The following is a 25,709-nucleotide window of genomic DNA, read 5'->3' as shown; positions in this document are numbered from 1 at the left end:
GTCATGGGCAACATAACAGCTGGAAAAAAAAGGCACAAATGTTTTAATAAATGAAGTGCTGTGCAAACAGAATCTTTGTGTCTGGGTCTGAGATGGGGAAGTTATCCTGCGAGTTCCTTTGGGACGTGCAATGATGTGACAGACACCAGTCTCTGTACAGCACTACAGAATATGTTGCTGCTGTAGAAAGAACAGAAAAGTATCAATCTGTACTAAAGACAAAAGGTGTAGTGAGCAGAGCTGCGGCAGGTGGCGCTGTGCCTGTGTTTGCAGAGTGGAGCTGTGTGAGCTGACAGGCCATGTGAGGGCTGTGCCTGCATCTCTCCAATCCCCGGCTTACAAGCTGGAGGTGGTTCCTTTTATGTAGCTCTCATTAGCCAGCTGCAGCTCATATTCTGCCTTCACCATGCTGCTCTTAACCTTCCCACTATCCAGACATTTTGTGCTGAAGAGGAAAATCTTTTCTTCCTGCTGCAGACAAATCTCCGCTATGTCTACTCTATTAATTCACAAGCCCCAGTATGCATGGCTGAAAGAGCTAGGCCTGAGCGAGGAGAACGATGGTGTGTACAATGGTGCATGGGGAGGAAAAGGAGAGGTAAGCGTGCTGTTGCAAAATTTGTTTAGACGCCTAGAAGTGATGACACAAGTCCTGGCCCTTCAGGCTCTGTGACTATAGCACAGTACATGACTGGAGAGGATTTTCTGCTACAATGTACTCTCTTTCTTGCTTTGTTCGGTATATCTACATACTGCAGCTGCATTCTGTCTCTAAGCGTGTATATACATGTCACTTAGAGTAGTTTATTTACCTGGAAAACCGACATAACCCGTCCAGCTATAAAGTTATATGTACTGATACATGGATGTGCCTCAGGAACCTATACAACTCATTTTACCCATTAATTTATTTCCGAGGCAAACTCCCGCTGTTCCTTGCTGAATGGTTTTGGCTGTAATCCCCCTTTAAATGTTTCTGTACTAGTATTTGCGGTGAGAATGAAGCAAAAATCATTCAGCATGTTTTCAGACTTGACACACACACTTTTTCTTCTGTAGTTTATTAGGGCCTGTTTTTGGTGTAATGTGTGAACATACGTTTAGGCTCTGTTTACATCTGGACCATTACTTCAGTGATAGGCAGCTTACCCACTTTCCAAAGATGCTTTTCTTATTTTGCTGAAATGGGCTTTAGAGATGTTTCTTCTCACACTAGATAACTGCCCCTAATTGTAGACCCCGTTACAAAATGGAATATGCTTCTATGGCCAGTGGGGGGGGGGAGGTGGAGCTGGGGTCGGTTATCTAGTGTAGATGGTGAAGCCCAGCAAGATAAAAATTTCCCCTTAAGCCCTTCTTGGCTAATTTGCATAAAAATACTGGTTTCCATGAAAATGGAGTTGAAATACAGAATGAGAAAGGCCTCTTTGGAAACTGTAGAAGCAGCTTCCTTTTGACAGACTCTATTTAAAGGGGCTCGATCAGCAAAATCATGCTGATAGAGCCTCACATATGCGTGAATAGCCTTTAAAAAGGCTATTCAGGCACCGTAAATGTTATATTAAACAACCCCCCCCCCACACACACACACACACGTTTTAAAATGAAACCCTAAAACGGAATGTGATAAACTTACCGAACGTGCACGCTGGGCGGGCATTCAGGGTGCACCGCCTTCTTCATTCACGCCTCCTCTTCCTCCGATGTCCTTGGGTCCCGTCCTCCTCTGGCGCTCACGAACTGACATGCTGCTTCTACTGCGCATGCGCCCAGGCCATTTTTTTTTTAAGCAATGTCAGTTCGTGAGCGCCAGAGGAAGATGGGACCCAAGGACATCGGAGGAAGAGGAGGTGTGGATGAAGAAGGCCCACCCTGAATGCCCGCCCAGCGTGCACGTTCGGTAAGTTTATCACAATCTGTTTTAGGGTTTTATTTTAAAACTGGGGGGTAGTTTAATATAACTTTTACGGTGCCTGAATAGCCTATCAGCATGATTTTGCTGATAGAGCCCCTTTAAAATCTTTATCAAACTAATGACAGTACCTTGTAAGGTGACTTGAACACTTTCCAAAGATGCCTTCCTTATTCTGTGTTGCACCTGGTTATCTAGAGCAGAGAAGACACCCATAAAGCCCTTTTCAGCTCATGACTTTCATGAATAAGAATGGCATCTTTAGAAAGTGTAGAAGCCATCCTAAAAGGCCTTGTCATCACAGAAATGACAATCTTCCTCCTGACAGACACTCTCAAATAAGTGATACCATAATATTAGGGTCCATTCACGTGGAGGAAAATGGTGAGGAATTTGGTGTGGAATCTAAGCGCTGGGAAAAAAAAGCGCCTCCCATTGACTTCAATGGGTTCCTTTTTCTGCTAGCAGAAAAAAAAATTAACCCATTGAATTCAATGGGAGGCTTTTTTTTTTTTTTTCTCCAGTGTTGAAATTCCTCACCATTTTCCTACGTGTGAATGGACCCTAAGGCTTAGTTTACACGGGGCAAGGGGGGCGTATTTTGGTCATGATTCTGACACGGAAGCCGTGTCAGACTAGGACCAAAATACGCCTGTTATGGCTTCAGACAGTCGCGGCATCCCGCTCCAGAGTAGGCCCAAATGAATGGGCCTAGTCAGGTTCGTGCTGTGGCTGCACTGCCTGATGAAAGGGCAGTTTGTTTGTTTTTTTTGTTTTTTTTTTTTTTTTCCGTGAGCAGACAGTCTACATAGACCTCTATTGGGAGGAGGCGGATTATGATGTGGATTCAGCGCCAAAATCCGCTCCCTCTTGCCCCATGTGAACGAGCCCTAACTCTGGATTTCAAGAAACCCATTATAAGCCTCTGAGGGCTATCTGTATTCTACTATTCAAAGGCAAAAATAGGGATTGAGCCAAAAGTAACATAAAGCCCCAAAAGAGATGTGCAGTGCCTTATTTTATCAGATCCTAGGCCCGCCAGAGGATGCTTCTGTAGACCAGCACAACACCATAAACCATTTTTATACTGAAAAGTAACACCCAAAGAGCTAGATTTCTCAGTGACTTCATACTGTTTGCATCAGTCATTATCCGTATTTCTTTTCTTCCATCAGGATTCCGGTTTTTTTTTCAGCAACATGTTGCATTTCTCATTTTGAAAAGCGTGAAATCTCCATACTCCATACATTGGCCATTCTGTCAGGTTTGCAGTCTGTTATTCTGATTAAGATGACAGACTGAACATTGGTAGTATGAAAACTGCATTAGGCTGAAGTTCCACATTGCGAAAACACAAGATCTTTGGGTTACGTTCACATGGCAGAAACCAAATTCCACGTGTGAACTTTCCACGCGGCTAGCCGCGACGGGATGCCAATGCAGTGCACTGGCATCTCATCATGGCTTTCTTATCCTTATTAAGTCTGGACGACTGGGCTTAATCAGGAGGGAGTCTCGCGCTGCGGCTGTCTGAGCTGTGGGAAGAAGGGGCATCTCACTACTTTTTCCTGCTAGCGGGGGAAAAAAAATCTGCATCAGTAAAGCAGCACTTGCAGAAGCTCTTGCGATTTTTGAAAATCTTAGCATGTCAGTTATACCTGCAGAAATGCTGGCGTTTTTCATATAGCTGTAATAGGGGCATAAAAAATCCACAGAGGAAAATGCAATCAAAACACTGGGGCGGGTGGGGGGGGAAGCAATGCGCTTCTGACACGTTTTTTTCCACACTGTTTATTGTTGCTGCTTTTAGTTACATGGGGCCTTAACCTTTAGGCTATTTTAACACTAAGGGCCCCTTCACACAAAGTATACGCTCACTGATTCTGAACGTGTAACACGTTCCGAATCAGCGGCGTTAAAACAGATCCCATTGCTTTCTATGGGAGCCGGCATATGTGCGTATCACATTGAAAGCAATAGGGAAAAAAGCAGCCCATTCATTTCTATGGGGAGCACACGTATGCTGGCTCCCATAGAAAGCAACGGGATCTGTTTTAACGCTGCTGGTTCGGAACGTGTTACACGTTCACAATCTGCGAGCGTATACTCCGTGTGAAGGGGCCCTAACTTTTGCGGACCATAAAAGCCAGCAAGGACTTCTAACATACAATGTAGTAGCACAACAGATAACTCGCATACAGTAAGAACAACGAGGCTCTGGAACTCTCTGCCCCAGGAAGTGGTGATGGCGGATTCACTGAACAAGTTCAAAGTGGGCCTGGATGCCTTTCTTGAAGAGAAAAATATAATGGGTTATGGTCTCTAGATTTTAAGGACACGTTGATCCAGGGTTTTATACTGACTGCCATATTTGGAGTCGGGAAGGAATTTTTTCCCCTGAAATAGGGCAATTGGCATGAGCCTCAGGGGTTTTTTGCCTTCCCCTGGATCAACACTGTAGGGATTGTAGGGTTATAGGTTGGACTTGATGGACTCATGTCTTTATCCAACCTCATCTACTATGCAACTATGTAACTATACCATACCACAAGAGAAACATGTAGGTAAAAGAAGGGAACATACCCATCTATGCTCATAAGAGTCCACTGCTCTGTCCCCTGACGCTCCCCAACGTATGTTTCAACGTGTGCCTTCTTCCGCCTTATTTTTGTGTAATTTATTTTTTCTTTTTAATACTCAAAAAAAAAAAAAAAAAAAAAAAGTAGTACAAAAAAATTCACAAATAGACAGATAGCAGTCTGAGTGCACCCAGACTTGGTCTTCTGTCTGTGGATGTCTGAGTAGTCATTTTGTGTCTTTGGTTGCCTTGTACTTCTCACTGTCGGCATCACTTTATTAGCCATAGTGTTTTGCCCTCTGGAGATCAAAGTTTATCCTTTTGTATTTACTTTGCTGAGCTTTCAGATATAAGGTTAATAAGTGATTTCTTGGCTTGTTTCAGATTAATTTCATTGCAAATTACATAGTGTTAAAGTGTAACTCCAGACTAAAACTGAAATTCGGCTCTTTTTGCAACACCATCTGACCCCCCCCCCCCCCCTCTTGCAGTTCATAACAAAGCAGCACTGAGCACCAGCAAAGAGTCTAATTCATTTGTTAAAGGGGTATTCTCATCTCAAGAATCTTATTCAGCCATGAACCTTAAGTTAACTGAAGTGTCTTATGCTGTGTTCACACCAGCGTCTGGACTCTGTTATCAGGTTTCCGTCTTCTGCATGCAGAAGACAGAAACCTGTCATGCCAAGTCCAGCCGTGAGCGTTTTATGCTCTCCGCAGCGAAACAGTTTTTTTTTTTTTAAACTGGACACAGAGTATTACATGTCCGACTCTGTGTCCGGTTTAAAAAAAAAACAAAAAAAAAAACCGGTTTCGCCGTGGAGAGCATAAAATGCTCACGGCCGGACAGCTTTCAAACCCATTCAAATGAATTGGTTTGAAAGATGCCAGCAGGTTTCCGTCTCCTGCCTCTGTTTTGTGCACGAAACGGAAACCTGCAGAACGGAGGTTTTTTGTCAAATACATCTAAATCTTTATCCTTGGTGTTTACAGCTGGTTGCCTAGCTTACAGACCTGTTTGCAGGCTAGATTACACAGTTCCTGCTCTCAGTACACACATTCGGTCTCTGTTTTTGAGCCCTGATACAGGCCTAACAGTTTAAGCAGTGATTTTGTTATGTATGTAAATCCAGAGATGACCCCTGTAATGAGCTGAAAATCAGGAATTGGAAGGGACCAGACACCAGCTGAATTCCTGAGATGAGAACCCCTGTAGGCTAGGATGATTTCACACAGATTTTTTTTTTTTTTTTTAGTCAGGAATCTGCCTCAAAATCAGCCTCTAAAAAAAAAAAAAAAGCCTCCTAATAGAGTTCTATTGGGAAGCTTTTTTTTGGAGGCTGATTTTAAGGTGGATTCCTGACTAGAAAGCTCCGTGTGAACTCAGCCTTAGGCCCCACATGGTGTCCTGTGTGTACTTTAACGCAAAGTCGGGATGGGATTCTCTAGCTTACAACCGTAATGTCCGGATGATATCTCCCTAGGGTTGGGTGCCTGGTCTGGCAATTGCAACTGGGGTAAAGGATGTCCTTGGCCTGGTGTCTTACCCCAGTTTCAGCTGCCAGACCAGGTGTTGTACTGTCCCAAGGGGGATCTCTCCCAGGCACTATATTGGCTATGGCTTTCTCCCCTGTGTGTGTCTGATTATTTTCTCTTTCTTCCAGGTGGTGACATCCTATTGTCCTGCTAGCAACCAGCCAATTGCCAGAGTTAGACAGGTAATATAGAGGAAATGTGGCTTATTTTTTTTTTTAAACTTTTTTTTTTTTTTTTTTTTTTTTTTTTTATGGGAAGTCTTGCAGCAATGTTATAATTTAGAATGACTAAGAACTAAAATACTAACTATCGTGTCTTTCTTTCAGGCCACTCTTGAGGAATATAATGAAACAGTCACTAAGGCAAAAGAGGCCTGGAAAGTTTGGGCAGATGTGAGTAGAAGAAAAGGTTTGAAAGCTTGAGGTCCAGAACTTTATTCACAATTCTGTTCAATGCTGTGGGAAACCATTGTCAGACAGACCGCTTACCGGTAACTAAACTTCTATGGGAAAATGGGCCTGAGATTTATGTACATTGCTTTTTTTATAAGGTCTAAACTTCCCAAAATGCAAAACTAGGACTATATGCAAAAAAGTATTGCTCAACTCAGCCCTAATTTCAGTATAAATGCATTATGTATGTACTGTAAGAGTAGTTTCATGCAAACAAACTAAATTATACAAACGGAAATTCAGAAAGTCAGGAGGTTTAGGCCACTGTCGCACCTACAAGTGAATAAAAGAAACTTTGTAATATACCTTTATACACTAATCAGACTCTGCTATTCCCTCTGAAATAGGGCTGGGCGCTTACGACCAAAGCCAAAATATCTTTATTAATTGGATGTTTTACCTAAATTACCATTAATGGTGATTATTTAGGTCATGCCCCTTTTACAGTATCATTAAGTGTTGGGTGAACTCCCAAGAGATTTGTCTGAGGCTCATCCAGCGCTTCAGACCTCAGAGTATAATAAACAGAAACCAATTCTAGTCTAAATCATGGATGGAAAAAGTCCTGAAAGAATGATTGTCTTCCAGAAAATGATGGATACTCGATAGTTATTGTGAGTGGGGTCCCCAAGAATCCATTGTCAGTCATTAGACTGATCTGTTTGAATATTTAGTCTGTCTTTTGTCCCTGGGACAGAAATTGTCTACAAATCTAAACTTGATTATTTTTGAGGGAATACCCCTTAAAATCTTCAGCTCTGATACTTATTAGCCTTTTCCAGTGTTATTCTGTGTTTTATAGGCCATTAATCCTAATTTGCTTTCATTCTATTTGTTTAATTGTTCTTAGATTCCTGCTCCTAAGCGTGGTGAAATAGTGCGCCAAATTGGAGATGCTCTTCGAAAAAAGATCAAACTGTTAGGACATCTGGTATGGAACTGATCAGAAACATTGATACAGCCCTGAAATGCACATTGTTTCTGTGGTGTCTGATATTCATAATCTACTCATTATTTTTGTTTCATTTTTCCTCTTAAAGGAATCCTTGGAAATGGGAAAGATTCTAGTGGAAGGTATTGGTGAAGTCCAGGAATACATTGATATTTGTGACTATGCTGTAGGCCTTTCCCGTATTATTGGTGGACCCATATTACCATCAGAAAGTAAGTGGTTTTTAAGTGAGACTCTTGTCATGTGGTGCCTAACAGAGCAGCATATGGCAGGACGAGGAGTCTGACTCTAGTACAGGACCACAGAGATTCCCTGTCCTGCTGTATTTGGCTTCCATCACAAGGCTCACTCTACCTTGTGCATTAGTCTATAATTTCATATTGTTTGTTAATCCATAGATTTTATGTGTTTTGTTTGTCCTTTGAACAAGGTTTCTGGGTTCACAATAAAACTAAAGGTTCAGTCTCACTTTCTAAAATATCAAACAAAAAAAATCTTAATTTGGTCTACTATATATAATGACAAGTAAATAGGAGCTGAGCTACAACAGTGCAACACACCCAATATACCAGTGATTGTGAACCTATGGCATGCGTGGAAGAGAGGGCATGCAGAGCCCCTTCTGCCGACACACGTGCAGTCGCCTGGATCGCTCACTAACTGGGAATCCGGTACAGGATTCCCCGTTAGTGAGTGATTGCTGCCTTCAGCTGGTTGTGCAAATGCACATCCAGCTGAAAGCTTTCAGTGTAGGCTGTGCGTTACGCGAGGCCTACACGGACTACAGAGTATGACTTTTGCAGTGGCGCGGGCGTGATGATGTAAGTCATCACCGCGCGCAGTGAACAGAACAGAGGACAACTGGCAGCTCTTCAGGTAAGTATATTTTGTGTGTGTGTGTGTGTGTGTGTGTGTGTGTGTACTGTCTTGGGAGGGGGCTACTATGGACCATTTCATGCTGTGTGGGGAGAGGGACTACTGTGGAGTATACAGGTATAATCCTGTGTGGGGGCTCCTCACTATTTATATAACACAGTTTCTGTTCTATAGAAGACTTGATATTAGTACAGGCTGTAATAACACTGCACGGTCACTATAAAACGGATCCTGTGCAATGTAAGTAGTGAACATTAATTGTTCAAAAGTACCAAACGCAGAGACCTTTACCTTTCAGTCCAAGCTCTGTAAAGCCCCATTCACACAACTGTAATTTGTGGGTCCATAATTGTCCGCAGTTGTGGATCCACAGAGTTTTAAGGTTAAATTGCCGTGTTGGAACTCCACAATAATTTTTTGGGTTGCAGTTTGGGCACTAGGTCTCAAAGTGGTTTGCCATCACTGCAACATACAGTGTGCAGACCTGTCTGTTCTTCAGCTCTGTTGTCTGAGAAACTGATTGGTGGGGGTGACGGCTGTTGGATCCCCACCAATTTGATATGAATGACCTTGTTAAGAATAGACCTTGACTATCCAGTCTTGGACAGCCCTTTCAATTGCTGGATAATTACAACACTTATTTTACAGATTTCAGGCCCACATTTTACTCCGTTCAGCTCTTTGTATATATTATTCTGGTGGTCTCTTCATGAGGGGTGGCTTTAGGGTGTAGGACTGTGTGTGTTAGCAATTCTCGGAGACAGGTGTTATAGGGATGAAGCAAGTGCCTTTTCTGTTCTGTCCTAAAATTTTCAGTAATTTCTTTTGGTTGAGTTATATCTGTAATTTGTCTTCCATAGTATGAATATTTAAAATGTGTTTTTTTTGTTAGCTGCAATGAAGACTAAATTTTAGTCAAATGTAGAATAGTACACCACCATTTATGTGTTTTAATGTGTGGTTTTTTTTTTGTTTTTTTTTTTTTTTTTTTTTTTATATATTGTAATGTAGGACCTGGACATGCACTGATTGAACAATGGAATCCCGTAGGACTGGTGGGAATTATCACTGCTTTCAATTTCCCTGTTGCGGTATATGGATGGAACAATGCTCTTGCTCTTATCTGTGGAGATGTCTGTCTGTGGTAAGAAAGGATTTAGACACAGCTATTTAGATGAATTTGAAGAAATGTCTGCAACTAATCTTATGCATATGAATTCATCCTTTTATTTATAAACTATTCATTGGGACCTGGGATCCTTTACAAAACTAATCTGTAAAGTTAATCTTGTAAAAACCTAAAACTTCTCAACAGCCTATTTATTATGAAGTGAAAAACCTTTTAACGCTAAATGGCTTTTCCCATTTTGACAATGTATCGTAAGATGGGGTATAATAAATTGGTGTGATTCTAACATGGGTTGTTTTGCTGGAGTAGATGGAGAAATGATCTCCTGCTCCATTAATTTCAGTGAGACCTAAGAGATGGTCAAGCTTTGTACTCTGGGCATCTTCAGTGGCCCCTTTGAGATTAAATAAAGGGGGCCATCCACCATTACATTCAAAACAAGGCGTTGAGCAATCCTGTACTTGTGATTAGCTTGACTCCTCTGCAATTTCTCCCCTACAAAAGAAATTGCAAATGGGAGAACCCTCTTTAATATAATGTAGATATAGAGGCTGAATACTCATCCTGATCACGACCAGTAGACAGCGTTGCGCAGTTTTTAAAATAATGACCTCCAGAAAAAACTTGCATTTGTATGTTTTGTAATGTACACTGCATTGTGGTGCAAACTGAACTAAACCCCCTACCCCAAAAATAAATAAATAAATAATAAAGCTGGTTGTAAACTTCACATATGTCAGTTATTTTACACGACTTCCCCCTATATACATTCACTTTTTTGGCCGAAATTGCATATGCTCTGAACAAGGAGAAATGGGAAAGCTGTGGTCAGACACCTCTTACAGAGATAAGCCACTGCTGGAACAAAAGGATTGGGCTGCTGAAATTGTCTTGCTCTTCCTTGGCCGCCTTCTTCTCCTTTTTTTTTTTTTTTTTTTTTTTTTTTTTTGACAACCTGTGTGAACTCTCTTCTAGTGCTTTCATTATTTCTTATCTGATTCCCTTGATTAGGAAGGGTGCTCCCACCACGTCTCTGACCAGTGTGGCGGTGACCAAGTAAGTGTTTCAATTTTTAAAGAGTGTCTTATATAATGACTTTACACTCTCCCTGATGTGTACGATTATCCCCCGGTCTATAGTCTCTCACTCTGCCAAATCAGTATCCCTACGCTATGCTGAGGAGGTCCAATAGGCCAAAACAGTGCTGTCCATAGCTGGGAATCTGTTCCTTTTGAGATAGAAATACTAATTTGGCAATTAAATCCACATAATGATTAAAAACACTTTTTAACTGAGTCATGCATGATGTTAAGGATGCTGCCCTCTAGAGGGTGGCGTACAGAGTGCACTGTTCTCCTAATTACATCCTGGAGAATAGAATTGCATATTTTTATTTTTTTTTTACCCACAATGACTTTATGTAACTTTATTTTTATTTTTTTATATAGATCAGTACTGAATAACAAACTCTCCTTAACCCCCCCCCCCAAAAAAAAAAAAAAAAATCCCCCAAAACGGTGTATTGCCGCACATGCACCTTATTTCAGGTTAAATATTATTCATAATTTTAGACTTGCCAAGGAGCAAAGAGTCCTTTTTACTAACCATGGCAATATGCCATGACTTTAAACCGTAGTATAATTTTAACACAATTAATTATCTTAATAAATCTGCTGCGATATCAAACACTATTGTTTTTGTAAGTTACAGCATGTTAATACCTACAGAAACCTTGGCATTTTCTGTATAGGTATAATAGGGGCAGAAAGTTCATAGAGAAACTCTGGACTTTCTAAAAAATCTTTTTTTGGTCCACAATTCGATGTGTGGGGCTTTAGCCTCATAAGTGAAGATCTTTAATAAGATATAGTGACAAGTTTCTTATAGCTACATCCGTCAAAAGTTGTTTGTAGCTAGAGATGTGCTTTAATAATGCAGTGTTTTAATCTTACATCTATACATTTCAGAATTGTTGCCCAGGTGCTAGAAGACAATAAGTTGCCAGGTGCAATCTGCTCCTTAACCTGTGGTGGTGCTGACATTGGGTGAGTAAAGAAAGTGTATCTCTAGTACTTAAAACTTGCAATAAAACTTTAAAAAAAAAAAAAAGCCTCAAACCTGACTTTTTTTTTTTTTTTTTTTTTTCCTCTTTCAATTCAAAGCTTACTATTAGGGTATGTTTGTGTGTATATAATATATATTCTCTTATGCATGATGATTATTTCTATTTAAGCAATGCCATAGCTAAAGATGAACGTGTTGACTTGGTGTCCTTCACTGGCAGTACAAATGTGGGAAAACAAGTAGCTTTGAAAGTTCAAGAAAGGTTTGGTGAGTTTTGACGAAAAATAAATCAAATGATTCACCTTTTACAGTGATTGCATGAACCACTAAGACTGTACTAACATGTCTGCCATGGATTTTGTGGCTATCTCTGATAAATGCTCTGGATTGGCCAGCAGGTCTGCACTCGGTTTAGCCCCATTGTTCAGTAGTTTTTCTGTGCATCTTTTTCGAATTATGAGCTATAGACTTTCAAATTTGCAGCTTCATCATTATTCCACGTAGATTCTTGCATGAACAGGGCATAATGTACCACATTAACCTACGTCAAGTAGATCAAGTAGAATTTTTCCATATTTATAACCATTTATTGTTCCCATACACATTCAATAGCTGTTGGCCAAATGCTTGTTCAGCAGTTTTGACTCCTGTATTTTTTTTTTTTTATTTTATTCAGCTAAAGTGTAGCTGAGTTCTCACTAGGAAAGCCACTGAATGAATGTAGGGCACAATAATTTCATCATGTGATGCTTTTCATCCCCAAGATGCAATGTAAATGCATCATTTTTTAGTGTTGAGGTAGTTCTGACGGGTACATAGAAATCATAAACTGCCGCGTAATGTGAAGTAAAATCTAGGAAAAGTACCGGGTTATCCAGGTAAAAATTTTCTGACTGGGTCCAACTTTTGGGACCCTACAAATTATCTGTTTTAGTAGCAGTGGTTGACACTGTCTCTTTCAAGTTTATAGGACATCTCGGTATTGCCCATGACTTTCACTATTAAAAGTACGAGGTGGACCCTGGATGGCTCACTAGTTGTAAACAATGGTGGGAATTGCACCCTCTAGGAAACTGCTGATCTGCAGGGGTCTTCATTTGGTGGCCTTCCTAAAAGGTGGGAATTTGCCCAAAAATTAAGTGGGAGGAAAGTCAGGGTTTCTGCCCCAATAAATTACTACCTCCTCTTAGTAAAATGCTAAATGTGTATTCCTCTAGGACTATGATTGTGGGTAGAAAAGAACAAAAAACAAAAACGTTCTACCGCTCTTCTCTCTGTAAAACCTCTTCAGGCTAGGTTTCCCTGCTGCTTGAGGGGGTGGAGATGAAGGCAGACTTCAACATGGTTTGTTTCTGTATATCAGTTTGACAGGATTGCGTCTTGCTTACACCACATAGCAATCTCTGCCCATCAACTCAGAAAGAACTGCAAACTATAAATGGAGCCTGCAGAGAGGAAAACTGCTATAAATGCAGAATGCCAGTCATATAATGGCTACAAATGGTGCTAATCCTCATATGCACACACTGTACCATTGATTTCTGTAATTGTTGTTGAAATATAACACCTGTACAGGACTTTCGTAGTTTGTGGTTTTCTTCTTGAGGGTTCTGACTATTTATTTTATTTTTAGGACGAAAGTTGCTTGAGCTTGGTGGAAACAATGCCATTGTTGGTAAGTGTGCATCTGGGTCCATGGATGGCTTCTTTAGAAGCGGCTTGATCATGTCATGTAATCTTTGCATCCAACAGCTCACTATGTTCTTGATTGCTGGAAACAGCAGGCCAAAAGTCATGCTGGATCTAGGATCAAATTCACATGTACTGTATAGGCTCAGTAGGATGTTTTTGATCTGTTTCTACTACTGGGTCAAATTGTAGCCTTTGGATTAAGATCATATTATTGCTTCCATTTTTTTTTTTTTTTTTTTTTTTTTTTTTTTTTTTTTGGCCATGTCCAGAAATGATGCAGATTATATCGGTATGTTCAGAGGTTTGGGTTTTTTTTTTATAAGGAAGAAGAGAGGGGGGGGGGAAATCTGCTGGGTGAATGGGTGGAGTTTTTTTTTTTTTAATTTTTTTCTTAGAGGACGATCAGCAAAATCATGCTGATAGAGCCCCACATATGCGTCAATAGCCTTTAAAAAGGCTATTCAGGCACTGTAAATGTTATATTAAACTACCCCCCAGTTTTAAAATAATACCCTAAAAAAGAATGTGATCTACTTGTGCATTGTGCACTGTGGGCGGGCATTCAGGGTTGCGCCGTCTTCTTCATCCATGCCTTCTCTTCCTCCGATGTCCTTGGGTCCCGTCTTCCTCCGGCGCTCGCGATCACATTCTTTTTTAGGGTATTATTTTAAAACTGGGGGATAGTTTAATATAACATTTACGGTGCCTGAATAGCCTTTATCAGCATGATTTTGCTGATAGAGCCCCTTTAACTTCAGTTCTTCACATCATTTAATAGTTGTTTCAGATTTTTGTCACAGTTGTAATTATTTTTTATTTTTTTTTTTTCTTTAGCCCCCACCATTCCTGAGCAATCAATGCTGTTAATTTTGGTGCCTGATATGCTATTTAGACTCTGTACTGTCAGGAGGGCGGTGTCTGGCTGCAGACAAGGGCTGGGATTCTCAGCTGACATTGGCTGTCTCTGATTGGAGCTCTGAATCCCAACTTCCCCTCCCGGTCTGATACTGCTTTTCTGACCTTAGAGAGTCTAAATGTCACATCAAGCATCATATCTAACAGTGCTTGCTGCTCTGGAACGGTGGGGAAAATTCCAACTGTGCTGGAATCAGTGGAGCGGCGTTTATTAACAGATGTGGTGAAAGGTCTTCTTTACAAAACTGCTATAACTGCACTGTTAATAGTAAGCAATAACAAGCTCTGCCAATGTTTCGGTCTTTATCAATGCTTGGTCAAACTACATCCATCAATTTAACGTCTTTTTATTGCTGGTCTTTGGACTGTTTAAGGTTAAAACATTTCTTGATGGAATTTTAGATTGCAGAAACTCTGAAAAACTTACTCACTACTATTTGAGACAGAGTTGTTGGGGTGATAGGATAGTAGGTCTTAGGGGAAGTTCACACGTGTGTTTTTTTTTTTTTTTTTTTTTTTTTTTGGTCAGGATTTTGAGGCTGTATTCTCCTCAAGATCCTGACCAAAAAGACGGCTCCCTTTGAAATCAATGGGAGCAACTCAGGAGTTTTTTTTTTTTTTTCCAGGAGACTGCTTGTTCTGGCCTCTGGTTCTGCCTCCGGTTCCAGTACAAATAACCCTGTCTGAACTTACCCTTAGGCAATTTGGCTTGCAGAGTTAATCTGTGTAGAACAGCTGTTCTTATTCTGTTTCTTGTTGCTGAGGTTTAGGGTCACTGATATTTTGTACTTTTGGTGGTTGAGGTTTCAAGATTTTGGTGCATCAAAAGCAGAACACCTGGATTTGTTGAGTTGTCACACTGTAGTTGGGGGTCTGAAGTGTTTTCCTTCTGCCAGTGGAGGCTGAGGTTGTTTCTCAATCCTTGGGAAGATAAGCCTTTAAGGCTGGGTTCACAGTGGGAGTGACTTCAGTGGGAGCCATTGACTGTCTTTTCTTGCCGCGGATTCCCCGGTTGCGGTGCGACACTCCCTCCCGACTAGACCTATTCATTTGGGCCTAATCTGGAGCGGAATGCTGTGACTGTTGGAATACTGCAACAGTCGCACTAGTCGAGGGAGGCGTTCTTTGGGCCAGATTAAAAAAAAAAAAGTGAACCCAGCCTTATGATTCTGTGTTGTGTTGTATCTTTGTTTTGGTGTTTGGCAGCTGTAGAATTGAATAAGAATTCGATCTGACCAAGTGGCTGGATTTATTGGGTCAAGAGTGTGGCCTTTTCTGTGAGTGGACTGCTTGAGAGAAGCTTAGTTTGTCAATAGTAGTAAGAAGCTCTTTCCCAAATTGAAATATCAGTGTCTAGATAGATGACTTTCTTTCAAGTATGAGCCTTCTTCGGTGGTTTAAGATTGAGATGGATGATTTGAGAAATTCTGTTCCTTCATCTGTGGGTTGATGGATGATCAATAACTCTAAGTTTTTGTCTGCTAATATGTGAGCACCAATGCATTCAAAGGAGAGTGTTTTATCTATAGGGCAACTTAAAGCAAATGACTAGTATTTGCTATATTGTACAGCCAGAGTTCACAGTAATAAGCAGTTTCCATATGCCCAACATTTATGGAGAATATACACTCCAAATGTCAAAGTGGTAAAACCTGCTGTCATAAACTCATTACTGAAACTTACTAAAAAAAAAATCTGCTAGGATACTAGTCCAAGTCCAGGCTAATCCACAATTTTTGCCAACTCTCTTCTGGTCCCCTTTAAATTCCATCCACATTCTTTATAAAAGACCTTGCTGAATGTGTCTGCAGACATTTAGCCACATTTCCTACACTAGCCACATGTCGCCTGAGCCAAACTTGCTGCATCTTGATAATCCATGATGCTATGAGCTCTAGCACACTGTTCGGATCAGCCGATCCGAACAGCACGCTCCCATAGAAATGAATGGAAGCACCTGTGCCGTCGGCAAAGTCGGCGTCACAGGTGCTTCCATTCATTTCTATGGGAGCGTGCTGTTCGGATCGGCTGATTCGAACAGTGTTTGCTCATCTCTAATGAGCTCCAACCAACTTCCATTGATCTGAGGCATCCTTCCTCAATAAACTGTGCTTCTGACTGCCTCTAAAGATTTTGCTCAAGCTTCAATTTTTTTGGACTTGGTTTAGTTTTCTAATGTTGTTCCAATATTCACAGTTGCATGCTATAAAAGTACTCTTTTGGTAGGTCAATCACGCTCCACACACTTTAAAGCAATTTATATTGAACAGACAGATACCGGATGTTGACTGAGTCCTGCCGCTTTACATGTATTATCAGGTTTTTATAAAAAAGATGGCTGGACCATTGTTTATAAATACTGTTAAATTTTTGTGTCCCTCCCCTTTTCCTCATAGATTGTAACTTTTGCTGAAGCAATGTATTTAGGAAAAGTCTTAAAGCCACATAAGCTAGCAGTATAGATAGGATCCTTGAGATGGGACAACCTCTTTAAGTGTAGGTTACTTCTCTCTCTTCAGATGAAATATTCTTCTAATGGACAAATAGGGCTTTATAGGCCTTAATAATGACATTGTCTTGTGATCTCCTCCCACAGTGTTTGAAGATGCTGATCTCAATCTGGTTACCCCATCTGTTTTGTTTGCTGCGGTGGGCACTGCAGGTCAGAGGTGCACCACAGCCAGGCGTCTGGTAAGGGATGATTACTTACACTTTTGTGACTCCCAAGGACTTTCTTGTTGTCATTTATCTTTCATTAGTAACCTATGTTCTCTTTTCTATCTATAGTTTTTACAGGAGAGCATTCATGATGAGATTGTGGAAAAACTCTCCAAAGCCTATGCTCAAGTGCGCATTGGAGACCCATGTGAACGTGAGTGGGTTTACAAGTAGTCTGGCTTCTCCAGTGGCAGCCTTTGCTCATTTAAAACCTTCATATGATAGATACAGTATATCCTCATTGCATCTCTTCAGAGTTGTCAGTGGGGAAGGTAAAAGGCAATTATGGGTGAGGTGGATAATTATCTTATAGGAGGAATGCAATTATGTTGTATTACTTTAATTTTCACTGTATTTATGGTGCAGTAAAAAATTTTTAACTTTTCTGTGGTCTGTGCAATTACAGCAACACTAATAGATCTAGATCTTAAAAGTTGTTTTGTTTTTTTTACTTTTAATATTGGTCATCCTAGGGAATTTTAACATGCAATTTACTATACAGGTTGTGTTCCTATTCAAGTAACATGTGTATGCTATTTACTTGGTGCACCATTCACGCACTTACAATGATAGCACAGAACACACATCCTTGGTCAAGGACACCAGGCTCAGAATCGCTGCCTCTGAGCCTTACAGTGTTAACTTGAGTTTTTTGCAGGCTGATTTTGACGTGGAATTGACTTCACTGGTAGCTGCTCGTTTTTTGTTTTTTTTTTCCCCGCTAGCTAGTGGGAAAAAAGTGACATGTTCTATTTTGCCGCGGATTCTGCGGCTTAGTCAGCCGCATCGTCCGTGGTTCAAGACGCTCTTCTTTAGGCCCATTCATTTGGGCCTAATCAGGCGTGGGATGCCTTGATGGAATGTCGATGCACTGCATCAGCACCCTGTCGCGGCTTGCATTGCCAAAAAAAAACACATGGCGGAAAAGTTTTGAGTGAACTATCCCTTACTGCTTCTCCCTACCTGGTGCGTTGTCACTTTCTATCTACGTTGGACTTCATAGAGCTCTGTCTTCTGCTTTTCTCCAGCTGACACATTATGTGGACCTCTACACACCAAACAGGCTGTAGAAATGTATTTGTCAGCCATTGAACAAGCCAAATGTGAAGGAGGCACAGTCGTATGTGGTGGCAAGGTAAGCCAAGGTAGATAGATTTTACATTTGGTTGCATTCTCTATTTGGTTCTTGACACCTCTATCTTATAGGTGATCGATCGACCAGGAAATTTTGTGGAGCCAACAATCATGACTGGCCTTGCTCATGATTCCCCCATTGTACATAAAGAAACATTTGCTCCAATTCTTTACATCATTAAATTTAAGGTAAGTTTTTATGTTTTGTCGTGGTTTGCATAATGAACGGTGGAGTAATAAAGTAGTCTGCAGTAGTTATTGTCTGAATATATGATGCATTGGGAAAAAAAGGATGATGGTATAAACAGTTACAGTATCTTAACCCATTAAATGTGGGATTGGAGCCAATCAGTGGTCCTAAAAGGAGCAAAAAGAAGTTTGGAGGTGTTTAGGGGTACATGGAGGGAGGGAAAGATTAAACTATACCGAGGAGAAAGGATAGAATCATAGGCTGCCTGAATATTGAAGTAAATACACTATAGATTATTTAGCGAGGGTGACTGCTCCCATTTCAGTCTTTTGTAAGAAATCTTGTAAACCTGCAGGAGAGTTGCGTGTAAATGTGTCACCATAGCCCAAAGGCAGTGACTGGATGAAACCCCATCTACAGGTGAATCCACAAGTACAGAATCTGCCAAAGGTTTAAAGGTTAGCAATCCACTCTTTCAAAAGATGATTCCAGCAAACTCTGACATATTAAAACTTAACATTTAATGCATAACTATCCAGAATATGGTAGAAACAATTTAAAAAATGCTCATGATGACAAAAGGAAAAGAAAGCGTCCGACTGACGCGTTTTGGGGTTTCAGATGGAACCCCTTAATCATAGCCTGATTAAGGGATTGCATCTTAAACTCCGAAACTCGTCGCCGGACGCCTTCTTCTCCTTTTGTCGTCATGAGCATTTTTTTTAAATTTTGTACCATATTCCGGATAATTATGCATTAAATGTTAAGTTTTAATGTCAGAGTTTGCTGGAATCATCTTTTGAAAGAGTGAATTGCTAACCTTAGGCTGAAAGGACTTTTTCAATGATCCAGTGGTGCATCAAGCCCCTTCAGGATGCGTGAATGAGCTGACGTACATGTGTAACAATAAAGATTTAAAGGGGTTTTCCCCTGAACATAACCATATTTAACTTTGTAGAAAGTTAAAGATTCTTGTAAATATAAGTAATCAAAAATTTTCTAAAGACTTTCATTAGTCATGTTAGTGGTGGCATTCTGTTTTGTTGCTAATGGATAAGACCACGAATTCCGCAAAAGGCAGTCCTGGCTGGTTTTCTGTCTGCAGAATCAATTCTGCATAAATGCAGAAGCCTTCTACAATCACACATTTTCACCATTAAGATGCCTGGAGAAATTCTTTAAAACTTCTAGATGTTTATATGTGCAAAAAATTTTTTTCTCTTGTCTGCAAATTTAAGTATAATTCTGTTCTTCCACTCAGAGGACAGGTACAAAAAAATAAATAAATAATACAAAGTCAGACATGGGTCTTTATTTTACCATCCAAAAACTGAACCATTAAAGATTTTTTTAAAAAATTCTCTTTGATAGACTGAGGAGGAAGCGTTTGCCTGGAATAATGAGGTGAAGCAGGGCCTTTCAAGTAGCCTCTTTACCAAGGACCTGGGGAGAATTTTCCGCTGGCTAGGGTAAATTGTTTGACTGACACACACACACACACACACACACACACACACACACACACACACACACACACACACACACACACACACACACACACACACACACACACACACACACACACACACACACACACACACACACACACTATACATTCTTTGGTGTACAGTATTTCATGTATGTTTATCTCAATATTAAGTGGGTTTTCTTTTTTTGTTTTTGTTTTTTTTGTCCCCCCCCATAAAAGACCTAAAGGATCTGATTGTGGCCTGGTGAATGTCAATATTCCAACAAGCGGAGCGGAGATTGGTGGAGCCTTTGGTATGCTATTTATCTCACAAAGTAAAAGCCTAGAGATTAGTATCAAAATGTATAGGCTCATAATATATACATACCATGTCTTATTCATAATTTTTTTTTTTTTTTTTTTTTTTTTTTTTTTTTGTATGCATCTAAAAACCTTTTCCTTTGTAACCTGTAATTTCTGTAAAGTAGTTGTTCCAGAATCTCAGCTCATTACTATACACAAGAAATAAATGTCTAGTTGCTGGGAACCCACCAACCAAAATGTGTTCTGTGGTCCCTATGTGAATAGATTTATTCATCGAAATGTAGAAGAGCAATGACTCTCCAAGCACTGCTCTCTGCTCTTCTACATGATCATACTATTTTGACTATTGGCTTCTAAAGCCATGACTGTAGTTCTTAGTTTGTCCACTGGGTGTCACTGCTCTATTGCTGTTTCTTGAAAATTGAGTTTTGTTTTCCATTGCAGGTGGTGAAAAACACACTGGAGGTGGTAGAGAGTCTGGTAGCGATTCCTGGAAACATTATATGAGAAGATCTACATGGTAAGTTGAATACATTTTAGCACAGTTTTTAATACGAAATTTGGAACCCTTAGGCGTCCAATGATAAGCTTAAGTACAGTTGTACTAGGGGAGTGTTATGCTAATAGATGAGAACGTGTGTATGTATATAGCTGTTATAGAGATGGAAAGGGTAACTGCAACAAGGGGGAAAATTTCTACAATTACTTTACATTTTTAATCCTATAGAACATAATGTCAAACTCTTGCCTGCAGACCAAATCTGGCCCGTGGTGTAATTATGTTTGGCCCGCAAGAACATGCCAAGTGTCTAGTGGAGTAGATCAGATTGTAGCAAACTGTATTAAAGGGATTCTACCATTAAACTACTTTTTTTTTTTTTTTTCTTCTAATTACCACGTCGGAATAGCCTTAAGAAAGGCTATTCGTCTCCTACCTTTAGACATGGTCTCCGCCGCGCCATTCCGTAGAAATACCGGTTTTAACCGGTATGCAAATGAGGGCGGGCCCCAGCACTGACAGGCCGATGAGCGCATCCCCATTGCTGCCCAAGAGCTCTTTCCTGCGCTGCCTCCTTCTTCTGCAGCAACTCCGCCTCTTCTGGCTTCTCTTGCTCTAAGGGTCAGTTCACACGTGAAAACCGCCTAGCTTATTTGTGCGAGGTAAAAAACCTCGAGGAGTTTTTTTGACGCTGTTTTTTGCATTCCGCGCGGTTTTTGACGAGGTTTTTGACGCGGTTTTCGCTAGCGGTTTTCGCTAGGGTTTTTTTTTCCTATATGTGCTATAGAAACTGCAGGCGAAAACCGCGTTTTTTTGCAAAAAACCGCGCGGTTTTGTGTGCAAAAAACCGCGCGGTTTTTTACCGCGCGGTTTTCGCCTCCCATTCACTTCTATGCAATTCTTCAGGCGTTTTCCGCCTGAAGAAAGGTCATGTCGCTTCTTCAGGCGGAAAACGCTAGGAGGAAAAAAAAAGCTAGTGGTCTACATAGACCACCATGTTAAAGGAGAGGTTTTTGAAGCGAATTCCGCTGTCAAAAACCTCCCCTTTGCCCACGTGTGAACTAGCCCTTATAGTTCTATACAGGAGCATAGAGAGGCTACCCCAAAATGGCCATTTTGGGGTGGCCTCTCTATGCTCCTGTATAGAACTACAAGAGCAAGAGAAGCCAGAAGAGGCGGAGTTGCTGCAGAAGAAGTTGCTGCGGAGAGCTCATTTGCATACCGGTTAAAACCGTTATTTCTACGGAACGGCGCGGCGGAGACCACGTCTAAAGGTAGGAGACGAATAGCCTTTCTTAAGGCTATTCCGACGTGTTCATTAGAAAAAAACGTAGTTTTAAAGGTAGAATCCCTTTAAGCTTTGCTTGTTCCACATTCTATGTTCAAGCAAAACTCCAGTTGTTTATCCATACAAAAAGATCATCGTTTTGTCTAAGAAGGAAAAACTTCCTCAATTGTAGACTTAAGATAGATAGATGGATGGATAGATGGCTAGATTGATATAGAGATATCTATCTAAGTTGGCCCGAAACTTTGTCAAAGTTTTTAATTTTGGCTCGATGTGTATTTGAGTTTGATACTAATTCTATGGGTGTGAGCGCAGTTTTTATTCTCAATCAGCAGAATGCCCTGAATTCCAATGTGCAGCAGACCCTAATATTTATAGTAAAATACAAATTAATTGGTTTTCATGTAATTTGTGAAAATCTCTATCTTGCGCATATCAAGTTTTACACTGTTATGTGTATTTGCTGCAGGTTCACTGTAAAATCCACAGTGGATATATATTTGATTACATATGAAATCTGTCTTTACCCAGGCTATGAACATATGTATAAATCCACTTACATGGCTTCATATGTACCAGAACATTACATACAGGCAATCTTCCATCCAGTTTTTAAAAAGTCATTTAGTAATGAACCACTTTTAAATGTGCTGTTGCTGTGTCCTCAACCCCACAGCCAGTCCTGTAGAAGTCTAATTTTGCTAGAAGAGCTTAAAGAGGCTCTAGCAGCAAAATTATTCTGATAGAGCCCCACATATGTGTGAATAGTCTTTAAAAAGGCTATTCAGGCACCACTAAATTTATATTAAACTAACCCCTCGTTTTAAAATAAAACCCTAAAGAATGTTAAACTTATCTATCGTGGGTGGGCATTCGGGGTCTGATGTCCTCTTCAGCCACACCTCCTCTTCCAGTGATGTCCTCGGGTCCCATCTTCCTCCGGCGCTCGTGAACTGCCATTGATAAAAAATGGCGTGGGTGCATGCACAGTAGCATGCTGCTACTGCACATGTACCTGCGCCATTTTTTTTAAAGGGGCTGTGCAGGATATTTTAGTACTGTCAGGAGACCAGGGAAGGTGAAATCTAAACCATACTCTGCTGTCCAGTCCAGCGGTGCCAAAGGGCTTGTTTTAGCGACAGTCCTCACAACACATGACTACGGAGTCTGATCAGTGACCTCAGCGCTCACAGGATATTACGTGGGATGTCACTGATCTCAGCATAGAGGTCTGTGATGGCTCCTCATAAAGCAAAACAAATGACAATTCAAAGGTTAAAAGTTGCAGAAGACCTACAGCATTCCCACAGGTCACAAAGCAAATGCTACCCGCTTTTGGGTGTTTTTTGCTTTGGCAGATTTTATAGCAAAACTCTATTGCTGCATGAGTTGTGCCACAAAGGGGACACTTGAAGCGGTCACCCAAGGGCTGACACAAGACTGGAACTAGCCCTGCACAACCCCCTTCACTACTACAGAACCCCAGTGATTGTCTGCTGTCCCGAACATCATGTCCTTTCTCTACTTGAAACTTCAACTTTCTAAAACGTAACTTGTTGCTACCATCTACTGGATGACTTAAGACCATAGTCTGAAATGAAGTTATCAGGATTATCATGACTCTGAAGCAGTGCACTAACTGTCTCAAGGTTATGCTTGCCGTAGGCCTTTTCACATTGCCCTATATTCAACCACTTGCACAATCGTGTCACCTACACCTCAAAGAAATCTCCAGAATCCACCCTTTTTCTTTACTTACTGAAGCCTCAGAAGGTACCATATAATGTCATGTTGAATTCCATTGTCCGTGGTTACTAAATGTCTTCCGTCTTATTTCTAGTACAATCAACTACAGCAAGGATTTGCCACTAGCTCAAGGCATAAAGTTCCAATGAATCACCACTAGATGGTACTGATAAATCTTTCAGGAAACCTGGTACAACAATGAGCCATAACATGGACTTCTTGAATTCAGTACTGCTGAAGGATGGACTCACTCTGATGTTCTTCATATGAGTAAGAATAAAGACAAGAAAATTTAAAATAATTTGGACCAGCTTGCGCATCTGCAACACAGTGTAACCACTGCTATGTCAGTAATCCACACAGAATCCTGCCGGAAGCCAACATCTTCATCAGTGATGAGAGATCAGTCTGGAACAAAATTAGGATTTCTGTTTCTTAGCAGTTTGTACAAATGAATTTCTAGCATAAAATATTTCTATTGTGAGGCATATAGGCTGGTCTGGTGGTTTTTTTTTTTTTTTTTTTTTTTTTGTCATATAAAAGATAATACTCAAAGTATATTGTACATAATGAACAACCAGATACTATAAACGCCCGAGGAGGTGAGCAAAAAACACCCCGCAGACTCTAACACCTCACCAGTCCACCATTGATGGCATAATAATCATGAGTTAAACCTTAAGACAAAAAAAATGGGCTGAGATCATAAGATGGGGCACAACCCAATATCCCTAAAAGTAAAGGCAAGTGATTAACTGGGCAGTGAAGCAGAGTTATAGATAAACATAATACAGTAGAATAGAGAGGTTGTGGATTCTCCTATCTACATCTCACAAGGTGAATAAATTGAGGGCTGATCAGAAGGAAGGGTTACAGGGGTTGTACTGTTACAGGAGAATTGCACCATGGTCCCCACACCTTATGGAACTTTTGAGGACATCCTCTGTTTAAACACTATTTGGTTAAAAGAGAGAAGAGAATTTATAAGCTTCCTCCACATAGAAACTGATAGAGGTCAGGGTGCCATTCATTGGAGTGAAATGGCCTTCCTGCCATAGAACAGACACACTTGCAGAAAGCCCCTAACATGGTATAGGCCTCCTCATCCAGTATGCCGAATAAACAAATTTCAGACGTTAGAGGAATGGGTATATTCAGGACTTCAGCCAGGAAATTCACAGCCTCCGTTCAGAAACTCTGTACAACCAGACACTTCTAAGTGTCTAACTGGGCAGGGACACCTAAGACAACCGGACTGTGGGGGCGACAGTCTTATTTTATATAGATGGGAAGGGGTCAGGTAGCATTGGTGTACAATATGTTTGGCTCAACTTATTAGCTGATGGTGACACATATTCGGGTGATTCCAGGACATCTTGAAACTTCCCAAATGTGAGAGCCGGTATATTAATATGCAATCTCCTCAAGGCAGGACTATCTGACAAGATCACTTTAACTTGCATCAAATGTGCATATAGGCTGGAAATCACCCTGGGGAGGAAAGTGCATGTCTGATCTGAAGGTACTGGAATAACTGGGTTCTAGGGATGTTATGGGAGGCACTTATTGATTCAAATTGTCTAAACACCTTGAGTATACACATCATTAAGAGGGGATCTACAATACGGTGACCATGGTTGGATCCCAGATAAGGCAAATGGCGCGGCCAATCCAGGACTATGCCACAACAAGGTCTCTGGGTAAAAAATATGCAAATCTATTCTCCAGGATGTAATTAGGAGAGCAGTGCACTCTGTACACCACCCTATAGAGGGCAGCATCCTTAAAGGGGCTCGATCAGCAAAATCATGCTGATAGAGCCCCACATATGCGTGCATAGCCTTTAAAAAGGCTATTCAGGCACCGTAAATGTTAAATTAAACTACCCCCCCCCCCCCCCCCGTTTTAAAATAATAACTTAAAAAAGAATGTTCTCTACTTACGGAACGTGCACGCTGGGCGGGCATTCAGGGTGTGTCTTCATCTTCTTCCACGCCTCTTCTTCATCTGACGTCCTCCTCCGGCGCTTGCTCGCGGACACTGATAAAAAAAAAAAAAAAATAGCCCGGGCGCATGCGCAGTAGCCGTAGTAGAAGCCGCGTGCTACTGCGCATGCGCCCGGGCTATTTTTTTTTTTTTATCAGTGTCCACGAGCAAGCGCTGGAGGAGGACGGGACCCGAAGATGTCAAAGGAAGAAGAAGCGGAGAAGAAGACGGCGCACCCTGAATGCCCGCCC

General features: G+C 40.9%; 1 protein-coding gene across 1 annotated transcript; it reads left to right on the top strand.

Moving 5' to 3' along the window:
* The first annotated feature begins 323 nt into the window (after positions 1 to 323).
* ALDH7A1 (aldehyde dehydrogenase 7 family member A1) lies at positions 324 to 23,962 on the top strand. The gene is made up of 18 exons (XM_075272336.1): positions 324 to 598; positions 6,154 to 6,207; positions 6,352 to 6,417; positions 7,328 to 7,408; positions 7,518 to 7,641; positions 9,317 to 9,449; positions 10,446 to 10,490; positions 11,402 to 11,479; positions 11,668 to 11,765; positions 13,132 to 13,173; positions 16,702 to 16,796; positions 16,893 to 16,977; positions 17,852 to 17,958; positions 18,030 to 18,146; positions 19,519 to 19,616; positions 19,856 to 19,929; positions 20,384 to 20,459; positions 23,567 to 23,962. The coding sequence occupies exons 1-18, from the start codon at positions 407 to 409 to the stop codon at positions 23,619 to 23,621; spliced, it is 1,620 nt and encodes a 539-aa protein (XP_075128437.1). The 5' UTR covers positions 324 to 406; the 3' UTR covers positions 23,622 to 23,962.
* Positions 23,963 to 25,709: the final 1,747 nt, after the last annotated feature.

Source organism: Leptodactylus fuscus, chromosome 1 (assembly GCF_031893055.1).
Source record: "Leptodactylus fuscus isolate aLepFus1 chromosome 1, aLepFus1.hap2, whole genome shotgun sequence".
NCBI classification, from domain to species: Eukaryota; Metazoa; Chordata; class Amphibia; order Anura; family Leptodactylidae; genus Leptodactylus; species Leptodactylus fuscus.
The sequence above is the reverse complement of the archived record's forward strand: the minus strand, read 5'-3'. Positions and strand labels throughout refer to the sequence as shown.